Here is a 27,876-nt window from a genome sequence, read left to right as displayed (position 1 = left end):
AGAGGCTGTCAGGATCAGATCTTCACTTTACGACAAATAGTCGAGAAAGCATGGGAATATAACAAAGATCTGTATTTAAGTTTTGTCGATCTGGAAAAGGCATATGACAAGGTGCCAAGAGAGAAGCTATTCAATACGCTGCAGTCATATGGTGTCAATGGGGCATTATATCAAGCAATACTTAGTCTTTATTTGAGTTGTAAGTCAGCAGTTAGAATTGAAGGAAGTACAGGAAGATGGTTTAATGTTAAATCTGGTGTGAGACAAGGATGTACATTATGAAGGAAAGTGGTATTAAATATATCAAAATTGGAGATGTTAATGTCAGCTCTTTGCTTTATGCAGATGATGTGTTATACTTCTAAATAAATCTGCTACAAGTCTGCAAGATTCTCTGAATAAATTGAATAGCTGTTGTAATAGATATGGTATGAAGGTCAGCAATAAAAAGACAAAGACAATGAAAATAGGCAGAATCATTGAAAATGTCAACTGTGTTGAGAATGGAGAACCTGTGGAACAAGTAAAACATTTCAGCTATTTAGGCACGATTTTTACTGAAGATGGTAAATTAAATATAGAAATAGACAACAGAATCAGCAAAGCTGGTATGGTGGGAAGTCAATTGAATAAATTCATATGGAATAAGAGAGAAATTAGTCGGAACACTAAATTAGCTGTATACAAGGCAGTGTTCAAACCAGTTTTAACTTATGGATCTGAGAGCTGTGTCAGAAGTAAAACACTGGACCAAAGACTAGAGACCACAAATATGAGAGTCCTGAGAAAGATTATAGGCGTGAACAGATGGCATCAATGGCAGTATCATATTAAAAACGAGGGTATTAGGAAACAACTTGACATTGTCAGCATCCAGGAATGTGTTAGCAGAGCTAATCTCAGGTGGTATGGTCACTTAAACAGAATGGGTGAGGAAAGATTAGCAAAACAAGTGTTCTCTGCCAGGTTGGCAGCAAAATGACCCAGAGGAAGACCAAGATATAGGTGGATTGATACGGTACAAAGTGCTTTAGACGATAGAAATATAAGATCTGATAATGTTGGAGTGTTGACAAGTATCAGACTGATTTGGAGGAAAATTGTAGATAAGAAATTAATAATGATGTAATTTTTTTCATGTAGTGCTATCATATCCCGTACACCCCTTGAGGGTATATGGCAGGAATTTGATGATGATGATGATGATGAAGATAAATCAGGAAAGTGGCAAAATGTTCTAGAAGCTATTGAAAATGCTAGAAATAGAGGAAAGAAAGGTATCATTACTGATTCCTCTAGAAGGAATCAGTCATGATAAATGTGACCTAAAAACTGACAACAGCTATCCCGGATGTCTGGAGTAATTACTTTGAATTATTAAATGAGATGAGCAGCAACGGGACAGTGGAGTATTCAGGAGGAATGTAATTAGGTTGTAGATATCAACAAATATTGATATCTGGGATAGAAAAAATTATCAGAAACCTAGGGAACTGGAATGGACTGATATTTGACCAGAAAATATGGAAGTATGAAATTTTACACTAGCTGTACTGCATAATTTAGTAGGCACAATCAGAAGCTTGCATTCCAGATAGTTGGTGTAGAGTCTCATGGTATCCAATCTACCAAAAGAAAAATAAAATTGAATGTGAGAATTATACAAGAATTTCCCTACTGAAAGTTCCAGGTAAGATTTATGCAAGTATACTTGAGAAAAGAACAGGACCTGAAGAGTAAAAATACTCTTCAAGTTTGTCCTGACCTGGGTTCAAAAGACAAACAGAGATTGTGAGGACTAGACTTAAGACAAATAGTTAAGAAATCATGGGGATAAAACAAGATCTGTATTTAAATTTGGAAAAGGCATGTTACAAAATACTAAGAGAAAATGTGTTCAAAAACCTTACAATTATATGGTATAAATGGGAAATTATGTAGGGCAAATAATTTATACTGAACTTGTAAATCTTGCTGTCAGAATTGAAGACAACCAAGAATACAGTCTGATGTAAAATCAGGTATAAGACTAGGGTGCATCCTACTTAATATCTAAATCTAAAGAGGAAATCAACTGACTACTTTATGCAGATGGTGTTATATTCCTAAATAAATACTACACTACAAGTCTTCAGGATTCTTTAATTAAAACTGAGCAAATACTGTAACAAATCTGACATGAAAATCAGCAAAAAAACCTTTTCAACATGGCAAGAACATAGAATGGTAAATTAAATATGGAAATAGAAAATAGAATAAGCAAAGCTGGTATGTGGGTAGCCAGTTGAATAAACATGAAAAGAGAGAAATTAGCAGTGTTCAAACTAATTTTTAACTTATGGGTCTAATCAGGAGCTGCATCAGAAATAAATGCCTCCTCTAGCCCTCCACTCCTCTGAAAAGGAGATGGGGAGAACCCATGGAAGTACCTTCTATTTGTTCATTCCAAATTTTATTATGAGTATCAAGCTAGACCCATGGATTCTAATTCATGGATCACCAGATTTGACTCTGTTCCTCAATCTTCTATATCTGAAAAATGGAAACATTACAAGAGAATTAAATCAATTTTTATATGTGAATTCTGTTTAAAATGGGAATTTTCTTTTATCTGGATTTTACTAGTAGATTATACTTGGTCTTTATAGTAAAGAAGTTAAAAAAAAATTAATGGTCATAAAAAGTTATGACCATTTACTCCCATTATTTTACTAATATGATTTGTGTCACTTTATTTCACCCTGCAAAAGTATGTCAAAGCTACTAACATACTGCATTTACAAACAAATGCACACAAATAGCAGTTTTGGTTCCATAAACTTATCATACGAACAAAGCGAAGTTGATCGTGAAATGGAACAGAGCTACAATAAAATAAATAAATATGCTACTCAACATGATAGACCAGTCTGGTTGAATGGCAGTTCTGCTCCCCAACTGGTCTAAGGATTCAAATCCCATTGTGGCATGGATGCTTGTGAATGTCTTTAGGTGGTAAATGAATTTCAATGTCCAGTGTGATATCACCACACTGCTTATTAGAAGCCTGAAAGAGTTTTTTTAAAAAAATTCTTATGTGGTCTCTAGGGTAGGGTTTCTGGATTATCTAACAGAGTCCATGCATGATATTACTAATGCACTATAGGTTTATAACCTTTTATGAGTACGATTATCATAAAAAAATTACTGAATGACAAACTGCTGTGATTCTTAATGACAGGGTAGCTTAAGCTTTGAAGGTAGGAGTGTTTTATCTGTATATGTTCACTAGTTGGGTTTTCTATTTTTTACTCCTACAAAAACACTGAGCTCAGCTTCCTTAGAAAATGTTTCCCAGTATGCTTAATGAGATTCATACCCAGGCTATCCCAACAAAAGGGCACATAGTCTTCCCTCTGCTCCATGGAGGTCATCATCATACGTATCAAGGATTTAGGCCTAGCATGCCTGTTCCAGCCTTAGAAGTCATCGTTGAATCATTTAAGAGGTTGTCTTGGTTTTCTTTTTCCTAATGGCTTGTACTTTAAGGCTAGTTTTGGTAATATTTCTGTTTTCATTCTTTGAACATGTTCCATCCATTTATGTTTATATTTTTTAATTTTTTCTATTACTGGTTCTCCATGGAGGTATTCAATAAAAATAATAGAATAATATACAATTTGTATTACTGTTACTGTGACAAAGATTCATAAAGTCAGTTTTTTAAACTAAATTTTCCAGAATATAGTTACAAAAACAATTCAGCAATTACCTATTTGTTTAAAAGCTAGATGAGTCAAGTTGATCCAAAGTTCATAAAGTTTTTCAGGTCCACCTAAGTCTTCCAAATCTAGCACTTCAATTAAGTTATGGACACAGAGTAATGCTCGGCATCTCACTGCATGGAACCTAAAACATAAAAGCAATTCAATTGTTGTTGTTGTTGTTGTTGTTTTTTTCAAATCTATTTTGAAACTTAAATACATGCCAGGGCTTCCCAACATTTCTCTATATGATTTGGGGAAATAGTGATCAAGGTGCTAGTTACAGTTCATATTAAAGACACCTCTTCCTTTAGAAATGTGAGTATCTCAATTAATGCAATATGATGCTAAATAAGGAAGAGCATGACAGGAAGCTCTGATATGATATTGTTACAAGAGGATGAACGGATACTCGCTAAAGAATGGAGATGACATCTCAACCTTGCTAAGTGCAAACCTTTAGCATCTCATAATTGATGTTTATCAAATCTATTTTGATAAACATCAATTCATCATGGAACTGATGCAGCTGATTAAATGGAACTAAAGGGCTGACTGTACAGTTCTAGACCATTTATAGTTGAGTTCATTCATGGACTAAACTGTTGTTTGCGATTTAAAAAAAAAAAAAGCTCAACCTTTAATAAGATAAAAATTCTACATTTCAACCTTAAATATATATAAGAGGTACAACAAAGCAACTGTACTGTTGTAAGCTACATTCCTGATGATGACCTTAATGTAAAGGTCAAAAGGTAGAATTTAATATTCATGTTTTTTAAATCTCAAAGAAACAGCGGCTCAAATGGGCTAAAGTGTCTAACAAAACAAACTGAGTAAAAGTATCTACAGTTACTTTGGAATCAGCAAATATACATACATTATGTTTCAGAGTAGATGAATGGTTTGTTCGTCTATATCCACCCTTCATTTTTTGGATTTTTTTGTTATTAGTGGTATCTTTGTGGAGGATCTTGTGAATGGTTTTTATACTGTATCCATTTTTTATAAAGGTATATTTGATGGCCTCATATTCATGGTTAAGAGCTTGTTCATTTGAACAAATGGTTTGAGCTCTGTGTTTAAGGGTGCTTATGACCCCTAGTTTTTGTGTTGGGTGATGATAAGAAGTTTTGTGTATGTACTGGCCTGTGTGTGTGTAGGTTTGCAATAAACCGAGGAGAGACAGCCTGAAGGAAGACGTGTGACAAGTGCGTCTAGGAACAGAAGAGTTGTTTTTTTTCAATTTCAATGGTGAATTTGATGCATTTGTGTTGTTTGTTTCAGGTGGCCAAGGAATGTATTTAGTGCTTGGCGGCCGTGAGGCCAAATGGCGAAAATATCGTCAACGTATCTGAGCCAAATTTTGGGCTTTAGGCACGCCGATTCTAGAGCTTGTTGCTCAAAATCTTCCATATTAAAAGTTTGCTATTGGGGGAGAGAGAGAGTGGTGAGCCCATGGCGGTACCCTCTTTTTGAAGGTAAAAATTGTTTTGCCACACAAAATATCCAGAGCGGAGTACGTGGGCAAAGAGGGCCGTGATGTCGTGTGGAAATATGTTCTGTAAGAGTAGGATAGTATCATTGATTGGGACATTGGTGAAAAGGGAAGTTATGTCAAAGCTGACTAATAGATCTTGGTTGTTGTGTAATATTTTTAATTTTGTTTATGAATTGTTGTGTATTTTTTATGTAGGAAGGGGAATGACCAACCAATTCCTTGAGTGTGGCCGCTAATTTTTTGGCTAAGTAGTAATTTGGACTGTCAATTCCTTCCACAATTGGATGTAATGGCATGTCTGTTTTGTGTACTTTTGGCAGGCCATAAATTCTGGGCGCACAGGCATACTGCGGTATTAATTTTTTAATCGTTTCTTCCGGCCACATGTTAACTGATTTAAATAGTTCAGTAGTTTTCTTTTTTGTTATGTTATTTTATTTTTTTTTTAATCACTAGAGGGCAGGCTAAGAAAAAAGATTAGTTAACAACGCAGATGTAATTTTCTTGTATAGAGTGCAACAGCATGTAGCTTGTTCTTATACACATGTATCCTTCTGAAGATGACCTCAATACAGGGGTCGAAACGTAAAGTTATTATTTTATTATTAATCAGTAAAATAATCTTTTCAACACGTGTGTTTTGTGTCCCTAAATTCATAAATATGAATGCTGATCAACGTGTAACCTTAAAAGAAAGACCTATTAATGATGATGTATGTGATAGACTGTATTGTCCATACAGCTGCATTCAAAACCATTATTTCGGTAACATATAACAGAACCCTGACTAAGTAGCAAAAAAAAAAAAAAAAAAAAAAAAAAGATTAAGACAGTAGAAAATATATTTCATAGATATCCTATAATCTTACAACATCAATCTCATAGCTTTTAAACATGCTAGATCAAAGCACATTATGTTTCAGAGTCAAAAACAGTCACGAATTAGGTTTAAATCTTCTGTCAGTTATGCAGCCTGTGCCAAAGTTGTATACAATAAAATCCAAAAAATGAAGGGTGGATATAGACAAACACACCATTCATCTACTCTGAAACATAATGTGTGTGTATTTGCTGATTCCAAAGTAACTGTAGATACTTTTACTCAGTTTGTTTTGTTAGATACTTTAGCCCATTTGAGCTGCTGTTTTTGAGACAAAACAAACTGTTCTGTCTATTTTTTATTTCAGAAAAAATAGACAGAACACTACACGAATACAATATCAAAACCATCTTTAAATCCCCGACAAAATTAAGACACCTACTCAGTTCTTCCAAGGATCCCCTGCCACACTTAGCCCACTCAGGGGTTTACAAAATAGATTGCACATGTAACATACCATACATAGGGGAAACAGGGCGAACCATCCCAATCAGAAAGGAAGAACACAAACGTCACATAAAATACCTCCATTTTGGAAAAACCGGCCTTTCTGACCACACACTCCAAACATACCACAGAATTAACTGGAAAGGTACCAAGTCCCTACACCGCAACAAAACCTGGTTCGAGCAGAAATTCAAGGAAGCACGTGAAATGCTCAAACATGATCTGAATCTGAATAAAAATGATGGTCTAACAATTCCAAGAATGTGGAGGACCCATCTACAACCTTCATAGCAACCATGAAGAAAGTGTTTTTTTTTTTTTCCCCTCCTGAACATTCAATAGCAACCTGTACTGTAGAAATCCAGAAGATAATCGTAATATAACAATATAAACTGTATAATTCCAGAAGAATCCTAGTACATGAGGACTTTAGCAGAGTTTATTGTAGTTTTTATTTTATTTTTGTTTATTTTATTTTATTTTTATCACTAGAGGGCAGGCTAAGAAAAAAGATTAGTAAGCAATGTAGATGTAATTTACTTGTATAGAGTGCAACAGCATGTAGCTTGTTCTTATACACATGTATCCTTCTGAAGATGACCTCAATACAGGGGTCAAAACGTAATGTTATTATTTTATTTTTAATCAGTAAAATAATCTTTTCAACACGTGTGTTTAGTGTCCCTAAATTCATAAATATGAATTCATTAATAAGTGTTCAGTGGACTGCTTCACCTTTCTAGTCACCCTGGTCAATTTTCCACATGTGTTCTCTTTGCCATCCCACATGAACAGTAGAAGAGTGGCAGAGGAGCAGGTTGCAATATCTACTGTAGACATATGGAAGAGGGTATTACATCCATTATTAAAAGGAGGAAGAGAGAGAGAGAGCGGTTGTTAATGTCAAGCATACACTCAACAATAACATGGTCCTGCCTATTCGTGTTGGTAATATCCCACATTGTTGTGTCCATTAAAGTCAAGTACGAGTGAGTCGAGCAGCTGCAATACATATCAAGATCTGATTTAATTCAAATCCAGTGGTAAATAAATGAAACATACGAAATCCCACTGAAAGCTAATTGGCTACCACTTCTGAGCAGTGTTAAGCTGTACACATTGAAAAGAAGTATAGTTGTTCACCAGGATAGCAACTTGTCCATATCTAGTTCTATCCTTAAAAGTAATAATGAAATGCCTTAAGGTGGGGTTCTCACTGGGTTTTAAATATGCCTCCTGCAAACAGAAACAGGAATATAATTAAAAGAAACACACGTATTAACCACAGTGAAAATTATTTAATTGTAAATATTTCATCCTAAGTATCTTAGGACATCATCAGTACAGCAGTTTTAAACAATAATAGACATATAGAAGAGGGTATTATGTCTATTATTGTTTAAAACTACTGTACTGATGATGTCCTATCAAACCTATCAACCAAATTGTCCTTAGGAGAAGGTAACAACTTGTTACCTTCTCCTAAGGACAAACTCTCGCCTTTGATGTTGCCTGGCGTTTATGAGATTCCATGCTCATGCAAATTATCTTACTTTGGACAGACAGGTAGGTCTGTTCAGAAACGCATCTCAGAACATCAAGACCACATTCGTCTTTTTAATCCGCAGAAATATGGCCTCTCTCAACATGGAATTGAAAATCCAAACCATAGGATCCATTGGGAAAAGTCTAAACTTTTACATAGATCTTTATATAAACATGAACGTTTATACAAAGAAAGTTCTGAAACCCTACTACACAGACCAAACTTAAACCGCAACGACGTTCTTACTATTCCTAAAGTACGGGAAATTGTCATACAAAATTGTGTTAAATATATATATTTTTTTTTTTTTTGGTACTACTGTAGCACGTTATGCACGTTTAATGAGATTCTATTGTAATCATGTGCCCTAACTGTATGTTATTCCTATTATTGTTTAAAACTACTGTACTGATGATGTCCTAAGATACTTAGGATGAAATATTTACAATTAAATAATTTTCACTGTGGTTAATACGTGTGTTTCTTTTAATTATGATCGCACCACAGGTTCGTTATTTAAAAAAGAAACAGGAATATGTTTCTAAATAAGAGCCTTGATATCCTCATATATTAGCAGCATCCATACCAGTTCCACCATATGAATTGCCTTATTCTATAGGCTTTGTCGACTTATGAGATTTAAGAGAGGTTGAGGGCTTACCTTTGTCAACTGATATTGGGAAGTATTGACAGCCAGTGTCTATCTCTTCTTCTGAAAGAAAAACATTTAATATATCATCTGTTGTTGAATCAGTCAGTACTGGTATTTAGTTTGCAATATGGATACATAAGTCCATTTTTCCTTTCAGTGATGTACTTGCAATAATTTTTTTTGACAAGTTCTCATTAAGTAGAATCACTTTAGACATTGTTTCATGGTGAGACTGTGATAGGTCATTTTAATGCACTCCAAAGAGAAGCACTTATGATCATAAAGTTCAGGTACACGGAAATTATCAGATGGTGGAATAGACATATGGGTTTGCATCATTTTTGATATTTGCTTAACTGCCACCTTCTCAGTGCAAGATTTCTGCAGTTTTGTGGTGACTAGCTTCCTCTTTAGTTCCTGATAGATATTTTGTTCAGTTTTATCTTTTGTACTTCCTTTTCATCCTTCCACTCTCTTTGACATGAACAGGAGTAAGCTGGATGGCATCCCTCAGAGTTGACCCATTTAAGTTTCTTTAAAAAGCAAGATGGAGCCTGTGTAGCTCGGTGGATGTGGCGTTTGCACACCACCGCACTTGGCCGCATGAAGGAAGACTTCGTTTCGAGTCTAGTCGGCGACTAGAGGAAATTTTTCTAAGCCTTTTTTCGACCGGTTCCCGAGTTAGTTGATCTCTGGCACGGGCAAGCGGGTTTTTCCTCCCGGAAACTCGGGTTTTTCGTCCTGTAAACTCAAGAAAATCGACCGTAGAACCCACATTATTTCAGACATTAAATATATTGTGTTAGGGTTAGGGACCACGAGATGGTGGCATATTTGAGCCGTCTCTCTTCACTGCGTACCGCTTAATTAGTGATAGCTTTGGGCCATCTGTCTCTGATTGGGTACCAGTGGAGATTGAACTGCCCACTCAGTCTCCAAAAGTTAGATAGGGATAAATGGCCTCGCCTACTCCCGTATACGGGAATAAAAAAGGCGTTAGCTGAGCTGATTTTTTTTTCTAAAAAGCAAGATTTATTATCACAAAAAATCTTTACTGCCAAATCAAGCACAAACGGAAGAGAATCATATTTCTGACATTTAGGACATCGTGATAAATTAGAGATGAAGGCCTAACAGGGCAGTTGAGATATTTTGCTTTTACTGATATCAGATGTCTGGGTGCATCAAAAGTAAAGATATTTCTCAGAACTAGTTGCATATCAGGATGTGTCTCATACCTGTTACGCTGTGATCTTTAACCTCCCCTCTTATCTCTTTATCTGGAGAGGATCATACTCTGATATAACACTTCTAGAATAGTTAAGCAATGAGGTATTACCATAACTGGTTCCCTCCACTGATGTTTCTCACAGTAATTTTTCTGAGTGTTGTTGACATGAATCAACAAGGATATTACCGGCACATAGTTTAACTGTTTTGGGATATCCTGACAACCCTTCTGAAAAAGAAGGGAAACATTTTGTCCTATTTTTCACCTGTTTTGTGTGGAAGATGAGGAACAATGGTATATTTATACCATGTCTTTTGTTTCGTATTTCTGTCACCCAGCAAGAAATACATGTGCTCAGATGCCATTACCCCAAATACTATACCAGCAAGCCATATCACCTGTACTGTAATCTGATTTAACTGCTGTTTACTCCTGCGGGCAATTCACTATATCTTGTCAAATTTTTGCTGAAGCAGAGGAGAAAGTAATGCAAGACCCTTTCCAGATGTCCACCGGTTACACCGCATGGCAAACAGCAGCAAGACAATGGATCCCATAGGAGAGCAAAAAAGACTAAGGAGAAGTGAAGAGAGTAAATTTTATAAAATATCAAAGAATAAACAGAGGCAGAAAAGGGTTGTGAGCAAAAAGCTTAAGAACCATCACTGGGAGGTCCTGAACACCACAAATGAGCATCCTGGGTGGAGGGGGGCTTGGAAACTGTATACAGGTCATATGAGCAAGGGAAATCCTATCAATAAAATGGAATCTACTGCCACAATAGGAATGCTCAAATGCTGAATGTTTTGAAAGGAGAGTATCATAGGTATTGTGCTCTGCAAGTATTTGGCTTCCTGCAATGAGTCTTGTGACTCCAAGGCAGTCCAAAAAATAATAGCATACCCATCAGTGATCCAAAACTTTATAAACCCCTCCAAATCCTCATCATCATTTGTGATCATCAAAGAATCTGTCTTTTCTTTCTTTTTATCCTTGTCTTTCTAATTTTTCAATTTAAAATAGCTTACCAGCCTTAACAGAAAGAAAATGCTTACTAGTACTTTCCCTGAACTCCTTTAAATATGTCAAGATCCATACAGCAACTATTTGACACTCTTAAAAATTAAATTCCAAACTCACAGAACAAATTTTTCTTCCTCTTAATTTATCTTCTCTCCACTGCTATCCTTTGGAACAACCTATCATTTCATTCTATTTCTTAAAGCTGCACATCTTCAAACTAAATGTTAAAAGCTCCTTCTGCCTCCATATTAATATACTGTAAGTTAAACAAATGGGATTACTATTACAAAAATTATCCCACTGCAACATATGATGGTAAAACATACTGCACATAAAACATACTTCAGCTTTCTTTCCTCTGCATTATTTACTTTTTGTAATACACACAGCAACACTTATTGCAGAGTGATATCTGTTGGTGTCGAGGCTAGCTGATGAACGGACGTGCTATCGGAGAGCTCCTGAGAGATTTGTGTTTTTTGTTGATTTATTGATGTTTTGGATTCAATTTAATGGACTTAAGTGTGTAATTTTGGTATATTATTGGAGCTTTATTAGCGTGGTTAGTGTACTAAAGTGTTTTATAACATAATCTATGTCGGGAAGTCGCCGCTAGATGAATTCGTAATGTGTAGTGTTCGTGCAAGCTCCAGATAAGATAAGTATCATTTTCAGTTATCGATACAAATTACTTAATATTGTGTAGTTTTGTTTTGTTTGCCTTGCGTATTTTAGTGCGTCTATTTTTGGTGTGTTATAACGTATAATTTGACAAAACACGTTGAAATAAGTATGGCACCTGTGCGAAGGAAAATGGCGGCCAGTAATGAAGGTTCGCCATCGTTATCAAAGAACGGTAGCATAAAAGAAATGAGTCAGTGTACTAGCTGTGAAATGTACGCTTTGCGGAGTGCGGTCGGAGTGTGGTTAGATGATAATAAAGGATTGAATGTGTGTAGAAAATGTAGGGAGAATGAGGAATTGAAGTGTATTTCGGATCGTGAGTGTGATATTTTTGTCAACCTTCAGAATGAAGGAAATAGCGATATGACAAGAAACGGCAAGGTTGTACATGAAAATTGTGAGAGTATGAATGTAGAAAGTGTGAATGATAGTATAAATGGTTTCTCAGAGAACAAAAAAGATGAGATAGATGCATTGAGTGAGATCGCGTTGTTGAATAGTGTGATAGAAAGAGCAAAACAGCAGCTAGAGTGCATGAACAAAAGTAGACTGAATGAACCAACCAATAATAAAAGGTATGACAGGAAAAATAGACGTATGAACGTGAACATGAACAAAATGAAGGATAGAGTGCTGTATGGAGACTCGTTAGTACGAGGTGTGTTAGTAGAGGATTTGACAAAATCATACCAACCTGGTGCGACCATAAAGGACGTAACTGAGTCTATTAGAGAGCAAAAGGAAAGGGTGAAAGAAATGATCGTTGTGGCAGGTACGAATGATTTGAAAGGAGATAAAATGGAAATGATAGAAGACCTGAATGAATTGTTTGAGGTAGCAAAAGAAAAGAGTGAGAGAGTTCGAATGATTAGTCTTTTGCCACGGTATGACAGTGAAATGTTTAAAAGGAGGGCTATAATTGCGAATGACTTTATGCGTGGGTTATGTATGACGCGTGGTGTGGAATTTGTGGATGTGTGGAGTGAGTTTGAGGGGCAAAAGGATCTATATAAGATGGATGGCTTGCATTTGAATGGTTACGGTGTAAGAAGACTTGAGAAAGTGTTGCTGAATGTAGTGAATGTGCAAATTCAGGGAAACTAGATTTGTTAAAGGGGGAGAGTAGAGATACAGTCCTTATGGAGGCAGTTGAATGTAAGAATGAATATAATATGCCAGAGCAAATAAGGACAACAAATCTGAGTGGGATAGTTAATATAAGGCATCAAGTTAGGGTTGGGGCTATTGGGGGTCTTAAATTCATGTACACTAATACTAGGAGTATTAGGAACAAGAAGGAAGAATTTTTGGCCATGGTTGGCACTTCCAGACCACAGGTTATAGGTATTAGTGAAACATGGCTGACTGTAGATGATATAACTAGTGGGATTGAATGTGATGGGTATAGTGTGTTCAGGAATGACAGAGAGAATAAAATGGGGGAGGAGTATTGTTGATGATAGCTGATGAGCTCCAGCCAAAGAGAATAGAAGCTGAATTGCAGGATAGAGAAAAGAGCACATTTGAGGACATTTGGTGTGAGATTGTGGCTAGCAGAACTAAATATACAATTGGGTGCTACTATAGACCAGGTGATGGAAAAGATGGTGGTGACAGTATGCACAAGCAAATAGAAGAAATGAGTGGAAGGAGGGTGATTATTATGGGAGATTTCAACTATGGTCGCACTGATTGGAGTGAGGAGAGGACACACGGGAGGAAGGAACTGGATTTTATGCGGTTATTAAGGGATAACTATCTGCGACAGCATGTAATGGAAAATACTAGGGGTCAGAGAGTGCTTGACCTAGTAATTACATCTGAGGATTTGGCTGTAACAAATATGACCACGTTGCCACCAATCGGTGAGAGTGATCATATGGTCTTAACTTGGGAGGTGGCTAAAGGTGTAGAATTTTCAATTAAGACAGGGTACATGTGGAATTATCGGGCTGGAAAGTATGACAAGCTTAGGAGTTTGATTGGTTCAGTGCCATGGCATGTACAACTGCAAGGACTAGAAGTTGATAGTGCATGGGAGGTAGTTAAGAAGTGCTTGCATGAAGCAATGGCTGACTGTATACCTAGAGTCCGAATAATAAATCAAGTAGGGGTTAAATGGATGAATAACACCATTAAGCTTGAGCTGCAAAAAAAGAAACAACTATGGAGGGAATTTAAGGAGAAGGGTGACCGGCAGGCACATGAACGGTATAAAGCGCAGGCCAGGAGGGTGACGAGTGTGGTAAGAAAAGCAAAAAAGGATTACGAAAGAACATTGGCCATGCAGGCTAAAGAGAATCCTAAACAGTTTTTTAGATATGTAGCAAGTAAAAGGAAAAATGTACATGGCAGATTGATTTTAAAGAATGCCGATGGTAGGGAGGTAACTGAATCAGTTGAGATAGTTGAGTTACTGAGTGAGCACTTTGCAAAAGTATATCATCCAGGTGGTGACATTGCAGAAACGAATAAACCAGTAGATTATACGGGAATTGTGGTTAATGAAGTGGAGGTGAGTAGTCTATTGCATAACCTCAATGTCAATACATCTGTGGGATTGGATGGTATACCAGCTCGTGTTGTACGAGAAGCAGCTAAAGAATTGTCAGTACCCTTGACCATTTTGTTTAATTTGAGTTTCGGGTCTGGGTTAGTCCCGAGCGGGTGGAAAGAGGGGAAAATAGTTCCACTGCATAAAGGTGGTTCCAAGACTGCTGTTGTAAATTACCGACCGATTAGCATATCAGGAATCATTGTCAAGGTCTTGGAGAAATTAGTCAAGAAAAGAATACAGGATTGAATAGATGAAAATGGGATACTGTATGGGGGACAACATGGTTTTGTGAAAGGTAGATCATGCCTCAGTAACTTGCTCACGTTTTATAACACAGTGACGGCTGAACTGGATAGGGGTAATGGGTTTACAGTGATACTACTGGACCTTGCCAAGGCCTTTGATAGGATACCACATGGAACCCTAATCAGTAAACTGGAGCAGATGGGTATAGATATAGGGTTGGTGAGATGGATAAGAGGGTGGTTGAAGGAGAGATATCAAAGAGTGGTTTATTCAGGAGTGGAGTCTAAAAGACGTCTTGTGACTAGTGGAGTGCCACAGGGCTCTGTTCTTGGACCACTGCTTTTCAATTTGTTAATCAATGATATTGGAAAGGATCTGAGAGGAAGTGTTCACTTGTTTGCTGATGATGCAAAGTTGGGTAGAGCAATTGTGAGTGCACAGGATGTCAAAATTTTACAGGATGATTTGGATAGTTTGGAGGACTGGGCTAGGAAAAATGGATGTCAATTTAATGTGGAAAAGTGTAAGGTTATGCACTTTGGGGTGAAAAGAATAGCAGCAGTATATCGCATTGGTGGAACCATACTCCAGGAGATTGATGAGGCCAGGGATTTGGGAGTGTTGGTGGATAGGGAATTGAAGTTTAGGGGGCACATTGCAAAAGTAACTAAAACAGCTCACCAAATCACTTGGCTTCTGAAAAATACTTTAACATGCAGAGACGAACAAGTTGTTGTTCCTCTGTATCGAGCCTTGATAAGACCCCATCTGGACTTCTGTGCCCAGCTATGGGCACCAGGGTTTCTTCGTGATGGGGAGGAAGTGGAGAGGGTCCAGAGACGAGTGACCAAGATGATAGCAGGTCTGTGGAATGAACCTTATGAGAATAGGTTGAAGATTTGTGGGTTGCAGAAATTGGACGATAGGCGAAGGAGGGGTGATATGATTGAGACATTCAAATTACTGAAGGGTTTTTATAAGATTGATCCAGAAGATATTTTTGAAAATATGACTGGTGGTGGGAGGACTAGGGGCCATGCATGGAAGCTGGGCAAGAGCGTGGTTGACAAGAGTGTTAGAGCTAGGTTCTTTACTTGGAGAGTGGTAAATGAGTGGAATAAGCTTCCAGAGTCTGTTGTGGGTGCTACGACCGTGAATGAGTTCAAGGCAAGGTATGATAGATACTGTGTGAATGTTGAATAGTTGTTCTTGACATGATGTTAGGGTCTCCCTCGATGAGTCCGTCGACTCCTTGAAGTTTCCCGGAACAATAATAATAATAATAATAATAATAATATTTTTAAAAATAAAATATATGCAATATATTTGAAATTATTGGAACAGTCCTTATAGCATCACTGGTGAAGAGTTATCATGACACCAATGATGCTCCTGTTGACAGTATATTTTTTTTTATAAATGTACATAGTAATTGGTTTATGTTAATGATATGCTAATATATATAGTAAAAATAAAGACATTTTTCATGAAGGGGGGAGGGGGGATACACAAAAATGCAAATACTTAATTAAAGCACCTACATTATATGTAAACTGTAGTACCATCATATTTCAGCATTTTAGGTTGTCTGAATATATCTACTTCAGTACTTTGCTGCTGACTACCCATATTTCAAACTTTTAATTCTCTCCACCCACTTCTTCAAGTATTGATGTGTATTATTACTGATTACAGCATTTCCCTGGATATTTTCTATGACTGCTCTCTTTGTAATTTTTTCCAAATTACTCCAGACATCCAGAATATACTTCCTTTTACTTTTGATATCGCCTTTATGATTTGTGATTCCTTTTATGTGATCTCTAAATTTTCTTTGTAGTCTTTAAAACATTTTACTATCCCATGACAACCTTTATATTTTAATATTACTTTATATAGCAATATCCAAAACATCTTTTGTGTTTAATCTTTTACTGCACAGTACTTGCTGGTGAATAATACAGTGGTACATTAAAAAATCTGGATATTTGTCATCGTTTTTACATAATGAAATGAAGCCCAATTTATTACCTATCATTGCAGGAGCACCATCAGTAGTAATAGACAAGTTTAAAATGCGGAAGTTTGTTTTGTTTCAGAAATTCATCAAATGCCGAAAAAATGTCTTCTCCCCTAGTCCTTCCCAATAATGGTATAATTTTCAAAAGTTCTTCTTTACTTGAATAATCTTGAAATACCATGCGAATAAATACCATTAACTGAGCAATATCAGTGAAGTCGTTTGATTCATCAAACACACTGGTGAATGTCTGACATTAACCTGGCCTGGAAACTTTTCTCCAGCAATTGGAACTCTTCCTTTCGGCAATTTGAAACCTTGTCTGCAGCCTAGACGCAGTCTCCTCTCTAGCGACGTCTCGAACCGAGAAGCTCCTTTCTGGAAGCGAGAAACTCCTCTCTCAAGCAACGTGGATCTGGGCAGTCTCCTGATGGCGACTCTGGACCGGGTGGCCTCCTCTCTGACAGCAATTCTGGAACCGAGACCCCCTTCTGCTTGCTTCAGTCCCTTTTTATTAGGCCTCCTCTGAGACCTCACATGAAGTTTGGCAACCCCCAAAGAATCGGTATGAGTCTTTCATCTTAAGTTTCAAGTTCAGCACGCCTTTTGTTCTTCTCCGCTTTCTTTTGATTGTAAGTTACTGGCCATAAGAAAGTTGTTTGCTGAAAACTCTTTCTGACTGACTTCGGAGATGTTTACACTTAGAGCCCGCAAGCCTTTCTCATACATACAAATTTCAATAACCATCTTTCTAATGCCGCCATGTACAGCTTCATTGACAAAAACATTGCCTTTGCTTTTAACACTCTAACATATTCTTATTAAAGCAGTATATACAGTTAGCTTCAAAAGAGTTATTTACAAAAACATCTAATACAAACTATACCGAGACAAACAAAGTTTATTTTTTTACAATATTCACATGGGACTTAACCTAAGTAAAAAATCGATGTAATGTGCTTTGGAATATTTAATATTTAAGCTACAATCGAGTTTTTACACTTTGTTTATAATCGTATTCACTCGGCTCGCTGTTTGACTTCCACTGATCCAAATTAATTCATTTACCCGGACTTATAAGAAAATTACTGATTTGACAATTTTAACGAAAAATAAATAAACAATAGCAATACACTTAAAGCAAATTAAAAATAATACTAAAAATATTAAAATAATTAAAAATAATAAATAAAATATTATGTTTTCAGTTTTAATTAAATTTGTAAGGAGGAATACACAAGAGATTGACCAAATTCTAATAAAATTGACCAAACCTGTGTGACCTAGGGAGTTAAGTAGCCACGACCGAAGAATAGAGAATTATGTTGCTTGACATAATAATAAGTGTAAGAATTATTTCCGTGCTTTGCTAAGTGTTTTTCTTATGGAAGGATATTTAAGTCTTATCTGCAATTTCTGAAGGTGCAGTCGAAATAAACAAATAATTTTTCAGAAATCAATATAGAAATACGCTTACTGTTTAGACACAGGGATTGACTTCAAGCCAGAGGCAATTCCTTTGTTTTAGAACTTCGTGCACTGAATAAGCATAGTTACAACATTGAGAAAGGGGGGGTCTAATTGAAAGAAAGAATTAACTGTAGTAGACTAAATCAAGCAAAGGACTAAGAACGACGGAATCACGACTGTTAAGTATAAGTAAAGTTAAAATAAGGACAAGTAAAAGATACAATAATGAATATATATCAGAGTCAAGTCTAGCATAAAAAAATTAAAAATACCTTATTTTTATAAGGTCTCTTAATAATAATAATATCACATTAATTACTCAATTAATGATGCACAACTATTTAATGCATCACATGTTAAAATAAACCAGCTAATCTGTCTATCCATTTTACAAGAACCAAATTTTCACAATGCATCACATAAATCAGCGCTTCCCAAACTGTGGGCCGCAGCCCTCTTGGGAGACGTGGGTTTTGTTGAGGGGAGCCGTGAAATAATGAAAAAAATTTTAAATCTTTTAAGACTAAGTAGATTTTTTTGATCTTAAAAGAAACCTATTTATTATTTATTATTTCTTTTTTGTTATTTTTTATATTTTAATGGAAAAAATCACACATTGGTGTGGGTTCACAAATTTTGCTTCCAGCGTATTTCGGCGCTTAATGAATATTAGGAAATATATGCTTATTCATATAAGTTTCATTTCAAAGCAGAAATCTAAGAATTGCAGTTTAAAATATTTCACCTGATATTGGTGTAGCAGTATTGAAACACATCCATCACATTAAATTGTTATTAAACTTCTTTTAAGTTTTTAATTCTTACTTTCTTTATTACTAATCGTTTTACTTTTCATGTGCTTGTACTGCAAATGTACAATAACAATATATCTATTTATATAAAATATGAGATAATGTGCCATGTCAAATACGTATGTAAGACGCTAAAAATGTAATATTTACATTTAATGTTTGCAATATTCGCTGTGTATGTTTTGTATTGAATATAAATACAATAAATATTATAATATATGTCTATAGTACGATTGTTTTTTTGAGTGCAGGGGAGGGGGGCGTGAAATATTTTAATTTTTCCAAAGGGGGCCCTGACATTCAGAAGTTTGGGAAGCACTGACATAAATGACTCAACATGAGATGCATACTATATAACTCAGCCATTAATAATTAAAATGGATTAATTTCATCCTTTATTTGTTTATCATAGTACTAAAATGTAATTATCTTTTGGTGGCACAGCAAATAATTTAAACGGCTGTTTATTTATTTATGTGTTTTTATTATATTATTTATGTATTCATATATACTATGCATTCACGTGTTAAGTTCATCTTATTTATTTTTTTATATTTTTTCTATAACCAATTTTATATCTATAATTTTAGTTTGAATGAAAATCAGAGTGGCTTTCTGTCCCAATGAACATAATAAAATAAAAAGAATCCATCCCAGCAAATCATGAAGGTAATAAGGGAGGTTTCACTGCATTCCAGTTTATGAAAAATTAACATTACATAGATTTAATAGCATATACTACTGCTGCATTTCATTTGGTAATAAAACTAAAAGCTAATTATTTTCATTGCTAAATATGTTAATTTTATTAATGATAAAGCATAATTGCAATAATATAGTACCATTTCATTACATCTTTTCCATGTTCATGGTTTTGTAATACTTCAGAGACATTTTCAGGCAGAACAGCAATATGCTCAAGAACTTTTTCGACAAGTGAATAACTGATCATAGCTTCACGTACCTCACAAGATACAGTAAGAGGACACTGAAAGAAATTTCCTGGTCTGGTTACTAGAGAATAATAACAAAATGGAAAATATAAAAGTTTTGATATATCTAACAGAACTGATTTTGATAGAGAGATATTTTTATTCATTAGTCCCAATGAATATACAGAGTTCAATGAGTTCAATATTTATAAAGCAATACTGTGTATATAACTGTTTATAAACATATCGCAAAAATCTATCCACACCTCAACAAGAGTTTTTGGTGCTCTCAGCAAGCTAAGGGCTTCCAATAATAATAATAACATAAGGCTGTTGATGTTACTGGTATTATATCAGAAACAGTGAAATATTAAAAATACTGAAACTAAATTGCATGACAAAACCACAGCTGGGAAAGAACTTTTTACTGTTATTTCATCAACATTTTCTGACATGTAGAAGATATCATGTCACTCCAAAACAATTAAAGCTTCATTTTTTTAAATCAACTGTTTTATTCCACAGTTTGTTAGATCACTAATCCGATCATCTTCATGATATCTTCATTTTTCTAAGACAGTTCTGACTGCATCAATTCATCTATGTCTTGGTGGTCTTCTGGATCTTTTGTCCTTATATTGTTTCAAATACTTATTTTGCTAATACTGGTTGTTTAAATGATTGTACCATCTGAAATTAGCACTAAGGGAAAACAGCAATATGTACTTATGATATACTCAGATAAAGAACATAATGATTGGATATTAATAATGCTTGGTTCTTTCCGATATCTGCACCATTTTTAATATGGTCTTTCATTAACCACCATACCAGCCTCATATGTTTACACATCAATAAATACATAGATGCAATAAGCTATTGAAATTAAATAACATTTAGATACCACTGGAATATCATGAATAGACAGCATAAATTATTTGATATATTTCATCTATATGGATGCTTGGGTGGTTAATACTATCAATTAATCTCCCCTCTCCAATTTTTCTTAGAACATAATAATATGAAAGATTCCTAGTCATTGATCCAGTGATCTGTTTTAACTCTCATTAAATTAAATTAACTGATTTCAGGGTTAGATAATCTGAAAGCTCTGCACTTAAGATCAAACATGGTATTTTTCAAACCTCCAGTAAACAAGTTGGTCTTGCACTAGAAAATTCATGAACATCCATGCTCACAACCTGTTATTTGAAAAGAGAAGGCTCCTACTCTTATGCTCAACCAGGCTGACAAAGTTTTTCATTCCACATTAATTTACATCTCCACGCTGTTAGCATTGTTAATATTATTCATTTTTTCATATTCATTTCTCTCTCTTTCTTTGCTGGTTTTAGAGAATCAGTCTTTTGCTACTGATGTTCAAATGTAATTAGCTGTAGCATATTCAAATTAACTGATGAGTTCTGTTAGATCTGAAATAGGCAACTTCAAATTTTACATGACGTCACCATTCCAGAATCTAACAATTAACAAAAAACATACATGCATACTTATCTTATGCATACTTTAGCGCAGTATAAATATGTTTTTTTTTTTGTAACAACATCTTGTATGATAAACTGTGAATTTTGTGAATTTAAATGAATGTATCTAAATGTCTAGCATGAATGTAAGTCAGAAAAAGGGGCAAAATAAGAGAAATTATTAGTGAAATATTGTAAATGAAAGAATGCGTATTATTCAGCAACATAGGGCAAAGATCGCCCTAATACTGTAAAAGCAGCGTAAGCACCCGCGGGCATCACATCTAAGAAGGCATCATGATGCATACGTTCCCAGAAACAAGAAGTTCCATATGTTGATTGGTGAAGTCACCCAGCCGGAGACCAATGGGTGAGACGATAAGAGAAATTCAAACTCGGAAAGGTGGCGCTCTAGGAGAGCGAATAAAACCCGTGACACGGAAGCAAATGACCCCCGTTTTTTCTTGTTCCTGGATTTCTCTCTGTGTGCTCCAAGAGTTCTTCGCTGTTCAGCTCTCATTTTTGAGGGCTGACTTACGATAGGATCAGGCATGACACCGCAGTAGATTTCGGCAAGATTAACCGCTGGCCGTGATGAGAAGATCATCTACATAAAACCTTAGCAGAAAGATAGCGCCCACCCCAGGTGAGCACGTGTAACCCACGTGGCAATAAGATCGAGACAACCAGAATTGAAACAAAGAAGGAAGGACAGAAGAAAACCGATAAAGAATAGATAAGTACTCTCACTTGTTCTAGCCCCATTTGAGAATTGACTAACAGTGTTAAGAGAATGCAACCTAAGATTTGTAATGAAAGAAAGAGTGAAGAATTAAGATTTATGTAAATGACTATGTTTTTTGAAGCGAACTTTAAGGACTTTCAGCTAGATAGAGATTCTGTCGTGTTTATTCCAAGAGAGATCATAAAAATGTGCTAAAATGCATTAATGTCCAAATGAGCTGTAATTATAAATGTATTATATATTGAGTTAATGAATTTGATAATATTTTGAAGTCAATGCATATTTGTTTTTAAGAGTGAGAAAGTGAATGAATGGTAGAAGTTTAACATTAGATTTGATAACCATTTTAATTTGTATGGCATTATTTATTGAGTTTAATAAATGTTTTGATTCCTTACTTACATGTGTTTCTGATCATGATGACTGACCCTTCATAAAACATCGAACCTGAAAACATGTGTGTGTGTGTGTGCGGGAATACCCCAATTGAAAGTAGTAGGGCACGACTGCAAATAAAATAAAAATAAACCAGAGAACCCAAGTTTCTAAGAATTTTATTTACATTGTTAGTGGCACCTGATATTCTATGATTACCCTAAAGACTGAGTTTATCTCTAACCTTAAGGCCCAGGCTGGTGCAGAAAAAAAAAAAAATTGCCTGAGTGACCAGGATAACTCATAGAATTCAGGGAACAGGTAATTTCTGGTGGCCCTTAAAAGTTAAGTTACGTAAGAAAAGGCAAAAGAGAAGTGAAACATAAAGTTAAGATTAATATTAATGAAGATCACATAACAATGGCACAACCTATTTAACAAAGAGGTACATGCAATAGAACTTGATATAGCGACTGAAATAAGAAAGGATAAAGTTAAATAAATTGCCCCGATATATCAATATCAGAGGTATACGGCCGCAACAGTTCTCAAACTTCTTGGGCAGTGGTTGGCAACCTTTTTAATATGAATGGCGCAAACTGCGAGCACCATGACACTCTCCGGCACTACCGACTCCTCCCGATTTAAATAATTACACTTAAAGTTACAATTGGCATGAATGGTTTTGAAATGTCTTTCTATATTACGTTTTTTAGAAATAGCCACACTATTATTGCATAATAAACATATGCATTGCCATGATTCATAAAGCAAGACGCTCGTATCTGATCTGACATACATGCTGATTGTTAACATGAATATTCTTTAACGGTTAAAGAATATTCATGTTAACAATTAGAATGTATCCGTCAGATCAGATGCGAGCGCCCGAGTGGACGAGAGACCTCTGATCATAAGTAGTTTGAGTTGTTGACGTTATCTAGTTATCAATGTGACCGCTCTTGCTATCCTTCACACCATTTCTAAACGTTGTTAGAACCCTTTGTTTTTTAGTATGTATGTTTGTTGAATCACTCCTGCTATCAGTGCAAAATTTTATATTAAGCTCTTCATATTAAAAAGGTTGCTGACCTCTGCAAGATGTGCTTTACATTTATGGAAAATACTAAAGAAAGAGATCTGGAGCTTGCTCCACCTTTACTACGAGTTGCCCATAAGGCACTACTTATGCTTGTATCTGCCGAAACTTTTAGTTTCTATATATTCAGCACACGAAACTCTTGTAGTTTCTATATTCGTCTATGAAATAATGTTGGATTCAATATTCACTTAATTTGTACCATCATGTATTATATTTGCAGTGTTTTTTCTTTATGTTTTCTTGTATTTTAGCACATACTAGAAATGAATGTATCTCTCAGATATACTGCGATCTACGATGCAAAATTACCACAAAGGTTTACAATAATTTCTCTGAGGGCGCACTAAAAATTCACTGCGGGCACTGCGTTGCCGACCTCTGTTCTAGGGGATTTATTTAAGAGGATGGTTTCATATTTAGGTACAGTCAATAACTGAGTTTATTATCTCCTGACATACGTTGTAATACTACTTCCTTAATCAATATAATTCATATGTAAAAATGGCAGTTTTAGATAATTCTGTCAATGGTATTGTGATATCATGATTGACAGCATTTGCAAAACTGCATCAATAGTCATACAAAGAGATAAGTACACATACGTGCTTTATATCATATGTTAAACATTGTATGCAGACAATGGAAATCAAGAGTGACAGACAGTACATAAAATTGTCAGATTTCAAGTACAAAATGGATTGCATTTGGGATTTCCTAATCACAAGATCATGTAGACTCAGTTGGTAAGAACTACAAAACTACAGTATAAGCAGAAATTAGCAAATCAGGCCAAATAAAACTCTAGTGTTTCAGATATGTAGCAAGTAGAAGGAAGAATGATTACTGCAAACTGTCTTTATTGGTTTGAAGGCAACTCGGGTGTCGTGAGGCCTTAGCAGGTTGGCAATTTTTTGCAAGACTGTGCCAGCAAAAGGAATGGAAATGGAAGTCCTGTGATGAGTTTCTTGGATTTGCTGTTGAGAGGGGTTGGAGAAAAGGTTACTTTTCTCCAACCCCACTCAACAGCTAAGGCCTCACGACATCTGATCTGGAAGAACTGCTGCAGAAGACATTGAGGTATTCAGTAAATAATTTATAAGGACATTTCATTCTCATCAGGATGAAATCTTGAAAAACTCAAGTGCAGAGGACATAGGAGAGGATGGCTTAATTGTGAGTGAGCAAGAGGTATATGAGGAAATAAATAAGCTTGATGTCAATAAGTTGATAGGATTTGTTCTAGGGAATTGGCAGCCGCATTGGCATGTCTGATTAATAAGAGTCTTAGTTAAGACTCTTAAGAGGAATATGTTCCAAGACAGCAGAAAGAAGGTACAATTATTCAGCTACATAAAGGTGATGATAAGGCTGTTTCTAGAAATTATAGGCCAATCTGTATATACAGGAGTTATGGTTAAGGTACTGGAGAGATTGGTGAGAACTAGGATAAAGAAATGAGTTGATAACAGCAGTATTCTCTGTGGTTGTCAGCATGAGTTTGTTAAAGAGAGATCAAGTTCTATTAACTTATTTATGCATTATAACAAGGAGACAAATGTACCGCGCGGTTAGCCTAGTGGCTTTGCGCTTCGCAACCATATGCCTGGGGAAGGAGTGTCCCAGGTTCGATTCCCGTTGTAAACGCGAGGAATTTGAGGATCTTCCTCAGGCATAGCCAAGTTAGCCAGTCTTGGGCGTGATCAGTAGGGTTTTTCCGCCAGTTTATCTGGCGTTTTTCATCCCCCGCAAACAGGCAAACCGGCCCCGTGAACATACGCCTCTACAGTCAAAAATGTATATCCCCCCCCAGCGGCAGACCAGGCGACGGGTCGGTTGGGAGTAGTACTAACAAGAAGTCGCATCTAAAAGTAACATGCGGACCCTGCATAGGAAGCGGGAATAACGTAGAAGAAGAAGAACAACAAGGAGACAAATGTCTTGGACAAGGGAGATGCATATACAGTATACTCAGATTTTGCGAACGCTTTTGATAGGTTGTCAAATGGCAAGCTGTTAAATAAACTAATACAGATGGGATTGGATAAGCAGGCTAAAGAGTTGGATTGGTGACTGGGCTGTCACATAGGTATCAGAAAGTTCTACATGGGGATGCAGTATCCCAAAAGAGGAAAATCACTAGTTGTGTGCCACAGGAGTCTGTATTGGGGTTATTGTTGTTCAATTTGTATATCAATCATATTGTGGATGGGTAACTGGTGATATGCAGCTGTTTGCAAATAATACAAGAGTGTACAGAGTCAAGCAGATGTTAGGGCCTTACAGGAGGACTTGAATAGATTGTATGAATGAGCAGGTAAGTGGAACTGTTAGTTTCATGTTGCAAAGTGTAAGGTTTGAAATTTGGTAAGCAGCAATGTCATGCAAAGTATACACTTGGTGAGGAAACTTGAATAGAGCTAGAGGGGATGAAAGATCTGTGAGTGCTAGTGAACAAGGATCTGAAATTCAGGGACCATATTGCACAAGTTCTGAAGTTGTCATATCGGATGATGGCAATGATTCAGAGGACCCTGATAGGCAGGAATAAAAACATTATGATCCCAGTGTATAAGGCACTGATCAGGTCTCATATGGATTATTGTGCACAGATTTGGTCACTGGGTTTTCATGGTGACAAGGATATTTTAGAAAGGATCCAGAGAAGATTCACAAAGGTGGTCAGTGTCTTTGGAATATGGAGTATGAAAACAGATTGAAAGAACATATACTGCAAAGCCTCGTGAATAGGAGGGGGAGGGAGTGTGATCAAGACATATAAATTAGTCAGGGGTTATTATCAGATTGACATAGAAGAAAATTTTTGGTTGGTAAGTGGAATGCATTGCCTGAGTGTGTTGTGAATGTAGACACTTTGAATCGGTTTAAGGCACAGTGGATAAGCTTTGTGTGTGACAGTGTGTGTGTGTGTGTGTACCTTCCATGATGAATCTCTGACTCAATGGAGGTCAGATTTTAATAATAATAATAATTAATAATATTACATAATGCAATGAAAGGTAATTTATTAAGTGTACCTATATTTTTGGAATTCTTAATGCTTTTTTTAAACCAAAAGAAAGAAAATTCAGTAAGAAAAATTCTTTTCAACTTATGTATTAGCTACATATAAATTATGTCTTCTCTGCTAAACAAAATGTTTCACATTTTAAATGTGAAAATTTTTCCTATCAATGATAGTATTTATTAGCGTGATAATAATCTGAAATTTAGATGTTTATGAGTGTGATTCTGCAAGTTTATTTTGAGAAAGTGATGTCAGCAACTATGATGAAACACTATGCAACAGATGTTCAGGACCAATAGTGAAGTTATATGAGACAACATAGGTTATCTGTGGGTAATAACCTGACATTGGACAGTTATTTGTTTGCTTTGAGTTATATTTGTCTACTCTATATGTTCTCAAGTAGTGCCTGTTTGATAAAATGAAATTTAGTGTTACTAGATTGGTGAGGGGGATCCTGCTATCTCTATCTATATCTATGACAAACAGCCATGATGAAAAAGAGCTGGAAAATCTTTCACTCCACATCAGACAGGTTTTTAAACTTAGGTCCTTTCCCAATCAAATGATGTGCAACTGATGGAATCAGAATATATCAAAATAAATATATAAGAATATATATATTTGATAATCAATATATATTCTAATACTGAACAAATCAAAAGAACACCTGTACTCTGTTATTTTACTAAAAAAAACATACATGCATACCTGTTGGTCTTTTTTTCCCATTTAATTGGGTTTTTTTAACCCCCTTTAGCAATCCTACCCATAAATAGTTGGGAATTTAGAGTATGCTGCTAATGCATGGCCAATGTTTGTTTTTTTTTTGTTAGTATACAAATAATTTTATCATATACTAAATTATGCTATTAAATAGAATATTAACTTAAAAAATATATTAGAAATTCTTTAATACTCAAGTAGAGTAATGTAGGCAGATATGAGAATGGGGAACTGGACAATGAGACTTATTTGTGCCTATGGTCCCACAGAAGGTTCTACTAAGGTAGAAGTGGAGGAATTTTTTGAGGCTTTAGAAAAAGCAACTGACACAATGAAAAATGAAAAGTTGGTCCTTGTTGGGGATCTAAATAGCAGAGTAGGAAATGATTGTGAGACATACAAAAATATTTTGGGAAAATTTGGAGAAAAGAGCAAAGCTAATAATAATGGCAAATATCTGTTGGATTTCTGCTCAGGACATGGACTGGTTATTACTAACACCATGTTCCAACATAAAAATGTGCACAAATTCACATGGAGAGAAGAGGCAAGGAATAAAAAAAGTCTCATTGACTATGTTATTGTTGATAGTGATGTTTTCTCCCTGGTACAGGACACCAGAGTGTACAGAGGATTTGAAATTGGAAATGATCACTATTTAGTCTTGAGCAG

At 35.7% G+C, this 27,876-nt stretch overlaps 1 protein-coding gene across 1 annotated transcript in view; it reads right to left on the bottom strand.

The window, feature by feature from the left end:
- Window positions 1-27,876, bottom strand: part of LOC150103172 (HEAT repeat-containing protein 3) — a 193,966-nt gene that overhangs the window by 15,195 nt on the left and 150,895 nt on the right. Inside the window, exons 10-11 of the mRNA XM_090397657.1 lie at window positions 19,655-19,800; window positions 3,752-3,888 (exon numbers count right to left, since the gene is read on the bottom strand). Coding sequence (XP_090253783.1) covers window positions 3,752-3,888; window positions 19,655-19,800 — 283 coding nt within the window. The remainder of the gene's footprint in view (window positions 1-3,751; window positions 3,889-19,654; window positions 19,801-27,876) is intronic.

Source organism: Typopeltis vanoorti, chromosome 9 (assembly GCF_054136105.1).
Source record: "Typopeltis vanoorti isolate ZY-2024b chromosome 9, IOZ_Tvanoo_1.0, whole genome shotgun sequence".
NCBI lineage: Eukaryota > Metazoa > Arthropoda > Arachnida > Uropygi > Thelyphonidae > Typopeltis > Typopeltis vanoorti.
The sequence above is the reverse complement of the archived record's forward strand: the minus strand, read 5'-3'. Positions and strand labels throughout refer to the sequence as shown.